The 15,969-nt window shown below is 39.3% G+C and overlaps 1 protein-coding gene across 4 annotated transcripts in view; it reads right to left on the bottom strand.

Annotated features, from left to right (window-relative positions):
• Positions 1 to 1,496: 1,496 nt before the first annotated feature.
• Positions 1,497 to 15,969, bottom strand: part of ccz1b.S (CCZ1 homolog B, vacuolar protein trafficking and biogenesis associated S homeolog) — a 28,868-nt gene continuing 14,395 nt past the window's right edge. For all 4 annotated transcript variants that reach the window (XM_018237235.2, XM_018237237.2, XM_018237236.2 and 1 more), the window contains 8 exon segments: positions 10,180 to 10,261; positions 8,955 to 9,016; positions 7,065 to 7,176; positions 6,863 to 6,896; positions 6,562 to 6,679; positions 5,189 to 5,347; positions 4,568 to 4,695; positions 1,497 to 1,842 (listed from right to left, as the gene is read on the bottom strand). In XM_018237235.2, coding sequence (XP_018092724.1) covers positions 1,787 to 1,842; positions 4,568 to 4,695; positions 5,189 to 5,347; positions 6,562 to 6,679; positions 6,863 to 6,896; positions 7,065 to 7,176; positions 8,955 to 9,016; positions 10,180 to 10,261 — 751 coding nt within the window. In that variant the 3' untranslated portion in view covers positions 1,497 to 1,786.

The following is a 15,969-nucleotide window of genomic DNA, read 5'->3' as shown; positions in this document are numbered from 1 at the left end:
ACTTTCCTCCCTGCAACTCCTTTCACTACTAATTCAGTCCTCTATGCCTACTTGCCTCTACCACACATCAGCAGTACTGAGATACACTCTGCACGAAACAGTAATACAGCTAAGGGCAGAGACACCCTGCGATTCGGGGAGATTAGTCTCCAGACGACAAATCTCCTCTTCTTCGGGGCCACTAATCTCCCTGAACTGCCTCCTGCCAGCTAGAATGAAAATCACCGGTGACATGGCACTCGGAGCAATTAGTTTTCCGAAGTCGCCTGAAGTTTCCTTGTGAGGCAACTTCAGAAAATTAAGCGCTCCGAGTGCCATCCTGGGCGATTTATCTCCCCGAATCACGTGTGTCTCTGCCCTAAGGGTCATTTAACTAATGGGACACCGGGTAGCAGAATTTTTTTTTGGAAGTCCTAATTGTTTCTTTGTTTAAAGGGATACTGTCATGGGAAAAATTTTTTTTTTTTCAAACTGCATCAGTTAATAGTGCTGCTCCAGCAGAATTCTGCACTGAAATCCATTTCTCAAAAGAGCAAACAGATTTTTTTATATTCAATTTTGAAATCTAACATGGGGCTAGACATATTGTCAATTTCCCAGCTGCCCCAAGTCATGTGACTTGTGCTCTGATAAACTTCAATCACTCTTTACTGCTGTGCTGCAAGTTGGAGTGATATCACCCCCTCCCTTTTCCCCCCCAGCAGCCGAACAAAAGAACAATGGGAAGGTAACCAGATAACAGCTCCCTAACACAAGATAACAGCTGCCTGGTAGATCTGAGAACAACACTCAATAGTAAAAACCCATGTCTCACTGAGACACATTCAGTTACATTGAGAAGGAAAAACAGCAGCCTGCCAGAAAGCATTTCTCTCCTAAAGTGCAGGCACAAGTCACATGACCAGGGGCAGCTGGGAAATTGACAATATGTCTAGCCCCATGTCAGATTTCAAAATTGAATATAAAAAAATCTGTTTGCTCTTTTGAGAAATGGATTTCAGTGCAGAATTCTGCTGGAGCAGAACTATTAACTGATGTGTTTTGAAAAAAACATGTTTTCCGATGACAGTATCCCTTTAACTAAAATCTTTCAAATACATTCTAAAAAAAAAAAAAATTAGCTTGAAAGTCGAAAATACCCGAAAATAAAGAAGCTTGCCAAATTGAATTTGGCTGACAAATCATTAACATGTGAGACTGGAATACTTGAATTAGATAAAATATTCAAGATATGTTTTCAACCACAATTTTGCACAACAAAATGGAATGTCCAATCATGTTGTATATCAAGACTGGCCTTAGAGCAGGAAACTGTGGCTTTGCTGATGGTGCAATCACTAGTCTTCTCCTCCAATGGATGTGCTTTTGTTTGACAGCTCTTCAGTAATGGATCAGTGTAGGGAAGAAGCCTGGGCCCATCAGTACTCAGCACATGTAGCTCATTAATCTTTGATGTATTAAACATGGCACCAGATACAGAAGTTAATGGAGTCTTGTTAAAAGTATAACAATGGTTAGTGGATTTATTCTTTCCAGTCAGATATTAAAGTAACAGAAATGGAATGGTACAGCCGTTTTAGCGTGGAGACTTCTGCGTGAGTTCAGATAAATAATTAAAATCTAAAAACGGTCTGCTCATTTAACCAAAGGATAGAAATGAGAGTCTTACAAGGCAAGTATTGCCTTACAACAGTCATTCCAGTCAATAATATGACCGATATTCTGTCCATGGAACACAAAAAGGCTATTTTGGAAAATGCTGCTGCTGCTGCTGAACGTGCGCATGTTAATCCAGGAAAAAGATATTACTGAAATGGGTCGCACAGAGTTTCTTGATTTCTTCTGTGAAAAAACAAAAAAGGTAGAGAGGTTAGAATGGACTCAGAATCAGGGACCCCCAACCTTTTGAACCTGCGAAAAACATTCAGAAGTAAAAAGAGTTGGGGAGCAACACTAGCATGAAAAATGTTCTTGGGGTGCCAAATAAGGGATGTGATTGGCCATTTGATAGCCCCTATGTGGATTGTCAACCTACTTAAGACTCTGTTTGGCATTACATCTGGTTTTTATACAACCAAAACTTGCCTGGAATTGAAAAATAAGCTCCTGCTTTGAGGCCACTGGGAGCAACAGGCTGCTCATGAGCTACTGGTTGGGGATCACTGCTCTAGATATATGTCTAGGTATTTTAGGCTTATGGTGGCCATACACAGGGAGATGAGCAGATCTCTTCCCAATATGTCCACATTGAAGTGGGCGATATCGGGCTGATTTGATCGTGGGTCCTAGGGCCCAACGATTGGATCAGAATGGAGGCCAAATGGGTGATCGGATCTCGGGACTGCATCAACGAAAACATGCGGCCGCGATCTGACGGGATTTTTTACCCTGCCCGACTCTCGGCCAGATATAGATTGGGAAAGCCCATCGGAGGGCTCTACACACATGCCGATAAGCTGCCGACTTGGTCTGTCAGCAACTTTTATCGGCCTATGTATGGGGGCCTTTACATAAAGTTAGAACTTTTTTCATAATTTGAAGAAGACTAGCCAACATGTTCTGTCCAGTTATATTTTATGCCCTCTCTTTGTTCAACAGACATAAGGGAGGAGGAGAAATATCCTCTAGTAAGAGCTAAACTGGCATCTTTGCCCACGTACTGTCCTTTTCCAGCATGGATCTTAACCAGACCAAAGGTTAGCTTCTAGTGTCCAAGTGCCTGTTTGATGGAAGGCGGCGGCAACTATGTAATGGACAAATAGGTTGGTTAAGTGTCAGTGATGTGGTTGGGGAGGGAGCCTTTCGCCTGCAAAATGAGTCCAAAACTAAAAATTCCTTTTTGATCTTCACCTAAAGATGGGTTGTTATCTTGAAATCTTGTGCACTGCCTTTTAAACAAACATGGCTCCATGCTTTGCTTTCTCCACTTTTGTGAATTCCCCCCGTTTCTACCAAAAACAGCGATTCAGGTTAGTGATGTCAGACTGCTATTATTCTGGACACAGCTGTAGGTGCTACCAAATGGCCAATCACATTACTTATTCTTCCCACCGAGGAACATTTTTTTATGCTTGTGTTGCTCTCCAACTTTTGTTTTTACATTTGAATGTGGCTCATGTGTAATAAGAAATGTTGGGGGATCCCTGTTGCAAAGGGTTGTAAGCATCCAATTTGCAAAATACGATACTAATGCTTTCCATTGCAATTCAGTGGCCTTTGGCGGAGACTATTTGCTGGCAATCTGTTGTTTCCTGTTACTGCTTTGCTTTATTGCCGGGTGACATTCAGACAGCTGGGAGCTATGTCAGTACATAACTGCATTTGAGGATTATATCTGAGCTTGGCATAAGCAAACAATGAGAAAGCCAGTCTGTATAATGTTTCACACTGTAATGGTTCTGTCTTAAGCCTTCAGCAATGTGCCAGGGCTGCTTGGTACGGTCGTTCTTCTGTTCACCCAACCACCATTTTTATTGGGTAATATATGGACCCAAAGAGGCAACACCCACATATTCAAGTCAAGCCTTGAACATTTCCAATGGGAACATGCTGCCACTGCAGGGTTTTTTCATTCACTTACACATCTCTTATTAATGTGATGAGAAGAGCTGTCAGAGCTACAAGGATGCCGATGGCTGGTAATATTGCAATGACAATGTTGACATTTAAGGCATTAATAATGGCACCTGTTCTTGGAGGAGGCTATAAACACATTGTAATAGAAGCAGTAAAAGGAGGCCCAGCCACAAGAATGCTATTAACGTCTAGGTGCGAGATAGTGGTTACACTTTAATAATTAAGACAATTCACTGAAAAAAAAAGAGGGTCTGAATATTGATGTTGTCTCGGATTTGTTCCAAACTTTACTATGGGACCGAAACAAGACACCTTAAAAGCAACATGACCCGACACAAAAGATTAGCAGGAACACAAAGAGGTTGCTTTGCCCGTGACATATAGACAGATAATTATCCAGACACCTTAATGGTGCAAAGGTTATGGTGGAGCAACTAATTGCACTGACACAACAAGTTAACAAATAAAATGAGAGAGTGACTATAAATCAGCCATGGCAGGGAAATAAATAGAATATAGATAGGCAATACAAAGGGCATTTTGTAAGGACAACAAATACATAAAGGAAAGGTTTTGAGCCTTAGGGCAGAGATACACGCGAAGATTCGGGGAGATTTAGTCGCCCGTTGACAAATCGCCTCTTCTTTGGGTTGACTAATCTCCTCGAAAAGCCTTCCCGCTGGCTAGAATCTAAACCCACACAAAGTTTCCTTGTGGGGCAACTTCGGGCAGCATTGGATAATGAAGTGCTCCGAGATTCTAAATTGCTGGCGGAAAGGCAGTTCGAGGAGATTAATCGCCCGAAGAAGAATCGATTTGTCGCTGGGCGATTAATCTCCCGAAATAGCAGCGTGTGTCTCTGCCTTTAGATTTGGATTTTGGATTCTATAAAGCTGTTACCGAGGCAAATTCTGGTGTTGGAATGAGCACTTATTTCCACCTAAAAAAATGGATAGGTAACATTTTTGAAGAAGCGGATCAAAGGACTTACCATTTACTTCAATGAGATTGGAGTTCTTCTGGTTCAATATAACGTATAATTCTCGCTGGTCAGACTTTTTCCCTACAACCCAGTAATCGCTCATAGCTTTTACTATGATTTCCTCGTCTTCATCCACCCTAGAACAACATCAGTCACTTAGGAAAACTGATGGCAAACATGTATAGTGGCAAATTCATTTCTGTGCATATTGGAAGGTGAGCAGAACTTTTAGTATATATATATTTTTTGCTGTGGTTAAACTCTAAAATAGTTTCTAAGAAAATCATTGAACTAGTGAACTCATCCAGCTGCCTATTGGAATCTGATCACAGGCCATTTGGATATCAGTTGAGTCAGGAGGAAAACCATCCCTTTGGCCAATCAGCACATTGGGTTGTGAATAAGGGTTTAAGTCGATAGCCCTGCCTGGCACTCCACGCGTTTTTTTTTTGTTTGTTTTAGGTTTAGAAATGTGGACATCACTAGCTATATTTTCCCCTATAAGTTTAGACAAAAAAATAAAGCAACCTTAGGCACACCAGCTACCAGGCAACATCTACAAACATGGGATGCTGTGAGCTGTATTTCTTCAACAGTTCTAGCACTCTTTGAAAAGTGGGAAACAGTCACCTCGTAAAATCGCTGTTTATATCTCCAAGGATCTTCATTAGTTCTGGTTGCACAGAAGTCAGGGACATATTTGGTGTTTTTCGGAGGTGGATTGTACTTTTCTCTGCTAGATTCATATGGTTGAAATAAATAAATTTAAATTGTGGTTCCTTTTCAGACCTAGAAAGGAAAAGAACACATTAGAGAAGATATCTGTCAATTCTGAAGATTTAACCTCAATCAATTTATGAACTCAAATATGTATTCAATATATGTATTCAAATATGATGCATAATGTCTCCTGCATTAAATAATCAATGGCTGCTGGCAAGTTAATGTGAAATCTAATTTACAGACTCACCAAGTGGTCAAACTGTCAAGAAAAATGGCAGCATATATTATATATACTGTATGTATATATCGTATATGTGCATATATGTGAACTGGGGTTCATTTAAGAGGTTTAACTTTTTTTTTTTTTTTTTTTAACCCAAATTAACTACAATATGTAACAATGTACTGTAGCAAGCAATATGTTTTTTAGCTCTGCAAGTATCTAAAATGGGAGTGTTGTCCTGCTGACTAAGAAAAGCTACATGGGATTTTCCGGATAAGGAATCTTTCCGTAATTTGGATAGATTAAGGGGCACATTTACTTAGCTTGAGTGAAGGAATAGAAGAAAAAATACTTTGAATTTCGAACGTTTTTTGGGCTACTTCGACCATCGAATTGGCTACTTCGACTACAACTTCGAATCAAATGATTCTAACTAAAAAACTAACTAAAAAATCGTTCGACTATTCGACCATTCAATAGTCAAAGTACCGTCTCTTTAAAAAAAACTTTGACCCCCCACTTCGCCAAGTAAAACCTACCGAGGTGCAATGTTAGGGAGGTCCCCATAGGCTTCCTAACAAATTTTTGGTCGAAGGAAAAACGTTCGATCGATCGATTAAAATCCTTCGAATCATTCGATTTTTCCTTCAATCGTTCGATCGAACGAATTGCGGTAAATCCTTCGACTTCGATATTCAAAGTCGAAGGATTTAACTTCGACAGTCGAATATCAAGGGTTAATTAACCCTCGATATTTGACCCTAAGTAAATGTGCCCCTATGTCTACTATAAAAAAAAAGTAAATATTAAATATTAGGATTGCTCTGCCACCAATAAGAATTAATTTTATCTTAGTTTGGATCAAGGTACTGTTTTATTATTACAGAGAAAATAGAAATATTTTGTTTAATTCTAAATAATTTGGTTAAAATTGAGTTTGAGAGATGGCCTTCCTGGTTGCTTTGCAGATAACGGATCCCATACCCGTATCATAACTTCAGATTGTACAATGCCTCCAAAACGACTGCATACAACAGAATAAAGAGAACTCACTCACCCCGATATTCGTCTGTTGCTGTTGTATTGCTCACATATATCCGACGCCAACACTGTAAGCTGAGGTCCAACAAGGCTGTCCAGTTTTCGACAGAAATCCACTGTTAGCTGCACAGACGCTAAGATAGCATTGAATTAATATGAGAAAAAGCAAGCAATATGGGAGCTACCACTCAAAGGAATAGAAGAAATGTTAAGAGAAGACACTGCCTACAATGAACTATAGATACTGTATATATTCATTACTCCTGAGGAAGCGATCTTGATAAGATTTTGAATTCCTTTTCTGTGACAATACTCACCGTCAATCATGAAGCACACAGAGGCGCTCATGGCCTAAAAATAAACAAAAAGTCATTGATGTATGCAGAAGAATTATAACAGAAATATTACTTCAGTCGTGTAGTTGCCTAGGGTCCAGTAGTCCCCTGGGACATATATGAGCCAAACCCAGATCCCATTTGGGTCAAAAACACCATCATGGACAATTCAACCATTGGTCACCTTGTAAACAATCAGATGAAGTTCCTCATAAGAGTCCTCTGTATTCACAAAGATTTTTGGAAACCTAAATTTTACTTCGGAATCATTGAGATTCAGGGGTCCAGTGAGAAACCTAAAGAAAAATGAAAAAGAAAACCAAACAGTTCAGAGCCTGATTTTATTTATAATGCTAAAGTTTTGTATGATTCTTAACCAAAGGCACCTTTTCAGTAATATGTTACTTATAACAGAGGGATAATACTTCAACAGCGCCATCACCAAAAGCAAAGACTGTAATGCAGGCTGCTTTGAATCCGTACAAAAAAATGGAGGCTGCAATGCTATTTATGAGATGAGCATGCTAACAGTGCATATTTCTAATCATAACAGTGCATATTTCTATGCATTTCTATTTGTAGAACAGTTCCGACTGTAGATTTAATGAACACATACTGTACACATGTTTTGGCCTGTAATGATAACTAATAGTGAAACCACCCATAATAATATTGGTTCCCTTGCAAAGACCAATCCCACCTATATATTGGTGTATTCTTTGGGAGAACACACAGACAGGGTAGCCTTTAGGGTCAAGACACACGGTCAGATTCGGGGAGATTAGTCGCCCGGAGACAAATCTCCTCTTCTTCAAGGCGACTAATCTCCCCGAACTGCCTCCCCTGCCTTCCCGGCGGCTAGAATGTAAATTGCAGGCGGGTGGCATTCAAGCTCTTCATTTTCCGAAGTCGTCTAAAGTTTTCTTGTTAGGCAACTTCGCAAAATGAAGCGCTCCGAGTGCCATCCTGCCAGCGATTTACATTCTAGCCGCCGGGAAGGCAGTTCGGGGAGATTAGTCACCCTGAAGAAGAGGAGATTAGTCGGCTGGCGACTAATCTCCTCGAATCTGCGCTCGTGTCTCTACCCTAAAGAGGAAGGGTACTACATCATAAAAGGTTTTTTTCAGCCCACCACTGCCATCATCATCATCAGAGGACACAGGGCATACTCCAGTCAAGGGCCCAATTGCAGAGGGGCCCCCAAGAGACAGGAAAAGTGTGATCTGCGGGTGGCAAAAGGAGGAGCTTGTAGGGAAGTGGGCTGGATTTGGGCAGATCATGAATGTGACAAAGCATGTGCGTGGAATTTTTTTTTTCCATTCTACTTATGGGCAGTAGGTAACTGACAAACTATAACACCAAAATGAACACTTAAGGAACAGATTCTTTACATTATATTAAGTGGCATTTTAAAGAATCTTACCAAACTAGAATATATATATATATATATATATATATATATATATATATATATATATATATATATATTTATTTATTTAAGGAAATATTGCCCTTTTACTTTTTTCTTGAGCCCCCATTTAAGATATTTTCTGTCCCACCTTAGAGATCACCTGACCAGAAAAACTGCAGCTCTTTAATAGGAAGAAGTGAGGGAGTGAAATACAGAACTTTGTCCGTTAATTGTGACCCAACATGTATGGCTTGTTTGTGTGCATCATGAATCTTAAGATCCCAGGGGGCAGCCTCTTATTTTTTAAAATGGCAATTTTCTATTTATGATTACCCGATCAATGGCACATACTACTCATATATTATGAAAATTGTTTATTTACATGAAGCAGGGTTTTATATTTGAGCTGCTTTATGCACTATATATTTTTAGACAGACCTATATTAGTTTGGGGGTACAGTTTTCCTTTAATACCCTAAGAAGAGGGTACCCATGATTACTGATGCTGGCCCTGCCAACAATGTTCATGGGAAAAAAAAAATCTTCCCATCCAACTTCCATTTAGAGCTGAGCAATTAAAGGGACCTAGTACTACTAATACAAATGAAACATTCTTTAACATCAGCTGTTTTCTGAAAGTCATACAGAAAATATACAGTGTACCTTCCATAATGCTGTAAATTCCCTGGCATTTCGGGGCGAATGGGCGAATCTCTACCAGCTAGCTAAAATAGGGACAAAGAATAAAACATTGGTTTCCTAAAATGTTTAACACCTGCTTCATGATTCCAGATTACAACAGGCATCAAGCTTTATAAAAAGTATCACTTCTGATTTGCCTGCAGGAAAATTACAGAAAAGCTTTATCTTAAAGGCTAACTTTCCCTATCATGCACTTCAAACATGAACAACAACTAGGAGACATTTCTACACACACAGTGGATAAAGGATCAGTCACACATGCTGGCTTAAAGGAACTGTCCAGAGTAAAAATAAAACTGGGTGAATAGATAGACTGTGCAAAATAAAAAATGTTTCTAATATAGTTAGTTATCCAAAAATGTAATGTATAAAGGCTGGAGTGACTGGATGTCTAACAGAACAGAACTTCCTGCTTTGCAACTCTCTTGTTTACACTGATTGGTTACTAGTCAGTAACCAATCAGTGACTTGAGAGAGGGCCACATGGGTCATAACTGTTGCTTTTGAATCTGAGCTGAATGCTGAGGATCAATTGCAAACTCACTGAACAGTTATGTCCCATGTGGCCCCCCTTCAATTCGCTGACTAACTCAGAGTTAGAGATCTGCAAAGCAGGAAGTAGTGTTCTGGCTATTATGTTACACATCCAGTCACTCCAGCCTTTATACATTACATTTGTGGCTCACCAACTATATTAGAAATATTTTTTATTTTGCACATAATATCTATTTACCCAGTTTTTATTTTTACACTGAACACGAATCAACAGCTTCAAGCCTGGGTAACAAAACACCAAGAATCCCTACCTAATCATTTCAGTAGCAACTGCAGGTGCACTTGTGGGCCAGACAACTGTGTCACATTTCTGAGAAGTTGGTTGAGTTACAAGTGCACCCAGGGTGTGCAAGAATGCCACGTTAATAGGGAGCAATTCTGAGCATTTTGTTCTTGCCCCAAGAGCTATTAATTACTCAGCTTGAAAAAAGCCCACACGTGCGTAGTGCATTGTCATTGCTTAAAAGTCCAGGGAAACAATAATGGTCTCTGCAGTGTGACAACTATCCACACAAACTTGTAAAGACATAATTCTATTTCTAAAATACAACAGAACAGAATATTTGTATATGAGCCCCAAATTTCACCTATAAAGCCAATGTTTTACAGAAACTGTGCAAAATAACTTTACCTCAGGCTCCGTATACCTAGGGAACAGTGTAGTAGTGAGGTATTTATACAGGATTCTCATATCTTCTTGTTCTAACCCGCTCCTAAAAATAAGAAACAACATCCTTTTACTTCTAGAAAGACATTAAAAACCCAGTCATGAACAGTACAGGGAATTGCATTGCATAGGTTATGTGTAGATTATACAGGATTGTTAATGTAGAGGCTTTACAGTTGATTTTTATGGCCCCAAGTCTAGTCAAGAACTAGAAAGACTACTTTGTATCACATCATCATTCAGGATTCCATTTTTTGTTGCATACAATTTTATTTTACCAGACTAAAGTGGCCATAGACGCACAGATTATATTGTATGAAATTTGGTCTGTGTATGGCGGGAGACGAGCCATCCAATATTGCCATAAGACTTGGATATCGGTTGGCTCATCGATCGGGCAGGCTGGAAAATTCTGTCACCCGAACTACGCCCCACTGTTACTGCTGAATCGTTAGATACAGGTAGAATTTCTACCTGCATGTCTGATGATTCAGCTCTAACATGTCTGTATTGAAAAACCGTTCTGAAAGATCATAATTGTTACGTCTATGGCCACCTTTAGGAATCATTAACGGCCTCAGATTATATTTTCAACCCATTATCCTAGAAAATCCATATCTCTTGACAGAATTCTTCTTCTTCTCCATTGCTTTAGTGGTAGTGAAGTGACTTGCTGTTTACATTCATCACTGATCTTTATTATTCTGGACTGAACGTTATAGCAGATCATTTCTGCCTATAGTTCCTTCACCTATTTAGAAACAACACCTAAAAAATCTCCATGCTGCAGGGTTAATTATGCATGTTGCAGAATGTGATGGATTCTGTGTGGTCATGACGTGCTATAGGCAAAATGGGTTATCAAATTTTTGAACACAAAAGGGGACTTGACTCCTAGAAGCTTAAAAACTGCTGCAAGTTTTATTATAAAGGAATATATTTTCTATTTTAAATAGGGATGCACCGAATCCAGTATTCAGTTCAGGATTCGGCCTTTTTCAGCAGGATTTGGATTCGGCCGAATCCTTCTGCCCGGCCAAACCAAATTTGCATATGCAAATTAGGGGCGGGAGAGGGAATCGCTTAACTTTTTGTCATAAAACAAGGAAGTAAAAAATGTTTTCCCCTTCCCACTTCTAATTTGCATATGCAAATTAGGATTCGGTTCAGTATTAGGCCGAATCTTTTGAGAAGGATTCGGGGGTTCGGCTGAATACAAAATAGTGGATTAGGTGCATCCCTAATTTTAAAGCAAACACCTACACACTCACAGCGATGATTACTAATCAGCTCTGATGTTTGTTGCATAAATTGTAACTAACTACTAACTAGGCCCTAAATGGTGGAATTGGATCAATTAATATACATGTTAGACCAAAACAAGGGGAAGATCAAAAAAAAGTCTAATAAAAATACTTATGTTTTGCATTTATATTAGAGTAAGGATTAACACAGACATATATGCTCATATAAAGCATATTTCTCTTTAAAACATTCTAAGTGAAGGCATTGCATGCTATCTGCATATAGGAAATACTAGGCCAGATACAGCTGCGTCTAGTCAAGATTCTGCACAGGAAAACTGACGAGAATCCATCTTAAATTACATTGGTGCAGCAAACTCAATGGATTCTTTATGTCAAAAATGCTGCCTGGTAAAATGTTCTCTTCAATACAAACTTGATTGATTGCACTTTACATGAAATGTATATTAAACACAGCTAACATTCTGACCCGGCATTGCTCTGTGCTAGTATCCAGTGACCGAACAGCGATTAAAATAGCCACCGGGGAGACGTTGCAAAATTGAACAGGCAGAAAATCTCTGTGGACACCGATGAATTATGTGTCCTGTGCAGATAATAAAGATGGCTTTTGTGGTTTTTGTTTTACGTATCTGTTTCACTTCCATGCCAAGCAGGGCCATGGTTTTCCTTATTCAGCAACCCACATCCTCTTAAATTTTGCATTAAAATGTTTAAATAATTATGGAATTGGAAATGCGATTGATTAATCGAATGGCTGAATTAATGACAGTTTTAGACACACTTTAGAAAATAATAATTAACTTTACAGCTAAAAAAACACAATTCTGGTGCTTGCATGCTTATTTGCGGTCTTGTGTATACCTAAGTGACCCTAACAATCAGTCAGTATGTTCCACATACAGGCTGGAAAGGCCAAGAAATAAAAAAGTGATACAATATTAAATTAAAGCGGTTGTTCACCTTCTAAACACTTTTTTTCAGTTAAGTTGTTTTTAGATTGTTCACCATAAACGAATACTTTTTTTCAATTACTTTCCGTCTTTTTCTTTTTACTATTTCCCAAAATATAAGTTCAAAGTTTAATGTTTGCAGCGGGTCGGGTACCCGAAAAAAAAAAGTGGGTACCCTGTGGAATGAGGGTAGGATTTTCAGGTGCGGGTATAGATGCGGGTCTGCAGGTTTCATCTAAATTTCTTATCTTATGTAATATTGTCTATATTTTAGTCCTTTTAAAATTTTACAAAACGTGTTTCTGTCCCCGCCCAGTTTTGATGATGCCACTTCCGGTTTGCAGCAACATCACTTCCTGTTTGATGATGGTCAGCGGGTTGCGGATAAGGCAGTTGCATCTGAACTGTTACAATTTGCTACATTTAATGGATACAATTGGTTGATATATTTCTCAGCAGTATCTGTGGAATATTAGCAACTATGGTATCACTTCTAACAGCTGCCTTGAATGGAACTCAGGGATTCAGCTCAGCAGGGAGAAAGATGAATAATTTAGAACAGCTAAAGCTCCCAGAGCTGCTTTAGAAGGTGAAAAATGAAACTTTTACACTTCAATATTAGAAAAATGGTCACAAATAGAAAGTAGTTGGAAAAAGTTTTTACTTCTGGTGAACTATCTGAAACCTGAAAAAAAATGGTTGAAGGTGAGCAACCCCTTTAAGTAAGTTAAAGTCCATATACACCATACTAAACGTTGATTTATACGTACATTCCCCTTTTATTGGGTAGAAGACATGCATTTGGACAGCTGATGATTCTAGGATTTAAAGTAACTTTCTTATTTCTGAATTCTCTGAAATGCTAGGGATTCAATAAATCTAGGATTCCACACGGGCCGTTAAAAGCTGCTGACAGACTGAGTCGGCAACTTATTGGCCCATGTGTGGGGCCCCCAGACGGCGTCCCTGATCGATATCAGCCCAAAAGTCGGCCAGATGTCGATCATGCAGGGTAAAAAGTCCCTTGGATTGCAGCCGCATCGGTTCATTGATGTGACCGCCTGTATTGCCTCCATTCTGATCCAATCGTTGGGCCCTAGGGTCACATTTAGGTGCCCAATTTTACTTCAAAATTGTAGGTAGAAAGTAATGTTATATTATCTTAAAATAATATCTTAGTTCTTTGAGGCTTATGAAGTTAAGATATGGCATACAATGACAGAAAGCAGCTGCTACAAAATCTGCTGCCAGTCTCAGAAAATGGCATACTAAATTCAGCCGGGTACGGATTAAAATAATGTTTTAAACCCATAAATGGGTAACGTAGCGCATAGTGTTTAAGAAAAAAAAAAAACTTGTTTCCCTCAAACAAGGCCAGCAGTTTGGAACTTTATTTATATCCAAGTGCGCCATGTAACTGAGCTACTCTGTAGCGTGTGCTGTAATCGGAGGAGGAGATCTACAACGTGAAACTGAAGCTGCGCACTGCCATCCTGTGGAGTGTTAACAGGGAGCGGGAGAATGAAGTGGCTCATGATGACAGGGGTGACAGGCAGGGACACAAGGACAAGTTTCCTTATTATTTCTTAGCCTGCAAGAAAAGAGATTAGCATGCACAAACGTACATTCCCACTGCGTGAGCCGCCCCGTTACCACAGGAAACAAAACAACACAAATCACATCTTGAACATCCCCTCCCCCTTCCAAAACGAATGCTTGAAAACCTCTTGCACACCTCACTAACAGATATATTGTGTGAAAATTTACACATCACTAGCAAATAGTAATTTCTGTCTTGTTTGTTTAAATATTATTGTTCTGGGAAGCTATCTTGAAAAGAACATTTCACTTCCTGGTGAGAAAGCTAGAATAAACCATTATACAAAATGGCTGGGGAAGACAAATGCAAGCCCTGTCAAATGTTTCTTACTGCATTACCAAGATCTAAAACCTTTCCAGGTTCCTATATATTTAGCTCCACACATACATTGCATTGACTTTTGACCACTTAGAGCAGTGATCCCCAACCAGTAAATCGTGAGCAACGTGTTGCTCTCCAACCTTTTGGAAGTTGCTCTCAGTGTCCTCAAAGCAGGAGCTTATTTTTGAATTTCAGGCTTCAAAGCCAGTTTTAATTGCATAAAAACTAAGTATAGTGCCAAGTAGAGCCTCCTGTAGGCTGCCAGTCCATATAGGGGCTACCAAACATCCAATAACAGCCCTTATTTGGCACCCAAGGGACTATTTCATGCTTGTGTTGCTCCCCAACTCTTTTTACATTTGAATGTGGCTCACAGGTAAAAAAGATTGGGGACCCCTGGTGGCCATACACGGAGAGATCCGCTCATTTGGCGATGTCGCTAAACGAGCGGATCTCTCTCCGATATGCCCACCTTGATGTGGCCCTAGGGCCCAATGATCGGATCCTAACGAATGGGAACGGGGGTCGGATCGCGGGACTGCATCAACAAACATATGTGGCCGCGATACGACGGGATTTTTTCTCCCCTCCGATCGAGATCTGCCTGACTTTCGGCCAGATCTCGATCAGGGAAGCCCGTCGGGGGGCCCCATACATGGGCCAATAAGCTGCCGACTTGGTCTGTCGGCATCTTTTATTGGTCCGTGTATGGCCACCTTAAGCGGGTAAGTCATTTGGACAGATGCACCATATTGGTTTAATGTTTTCATGAAAACCTTTCCTCGTGTGATCCCTGTGCACTAATGTAAATAAAACATGACATTTACGATGAGAACATATTACCTATTTATGAGTACAGTTTGCCTTTAATTTAATTTCCCTTAAGCATACATTATTAAGCAAAGCTTATAGTGTATCTAGATAAAGAGCTTAAAGAATGTTTTAATAGGCTCTCACTAGCGCGATAATCAATCCCCCAGGCCTCAACAGTTTTAAAAAGAACCACTGAACTCTAAACATTACTGGCTTTACCTCAATTTATTGGTGATAATATAGTGAATAAAGTACCCCCCCTTGTAAAATATATAGTGAATAAAGTTCCCCCTCTTGTAAAATATAAGGATATTATAAGTTACTGAGGAGTTTCATGACCATATAAAAACACGAGGCCGAAGGCCGAGTGTTTTTATACAGGTCATGGAACTCCGAGGTAACTTATAATATCCTCATATTTTACAACTGGGGGTACTTTATTAATTATAATACACAAATTTTAGTGAGTCATGTGACAGAAATTACATCACTACTCACCGTTTATAACTGATGACATCACTACTCACCGTTTATAAGGATATAATTTACAAGATATTCATGGCTTTTGTGTATTATAAGGATATTATAAGTTACCGAAGAGTTTCATGACCATATAAAATATTTTTATACTGGTCATGGAACTCCGAGGTAACTTATAATATCCTCATATTTTACAACTGGGGGTACTTTATTTATTATAATACACAAGTTTTGGTGAGTCATGTGACTGAAATGACATCAGAACTCACCGTTTATAACTGATGACATCAGTACTCACCATTTATAAGGATATCATTTACAA

The sequence above is a fragment of the Xenopus laevis genome, chromosome 9_10S, assembly GCF_017654675.1.
Source record: "Xenopus laevis strain J_2021 chromosome 9_10S, Xenopus_laevis_v10.1, whole genome shotgun sequence".
In the NCBI taxonomy this organism is placed as follows: Eukaryota; Metazoa; Chordata; class Amphibia; order Anura; family Pipidae; genus Xenopus; species Xenopus laevis.
The sequence above is the reverse complement of the archived record's forward strand: the minus strand, read 5'-3'. Positions and strand labels throughout refer to the sequence as shown.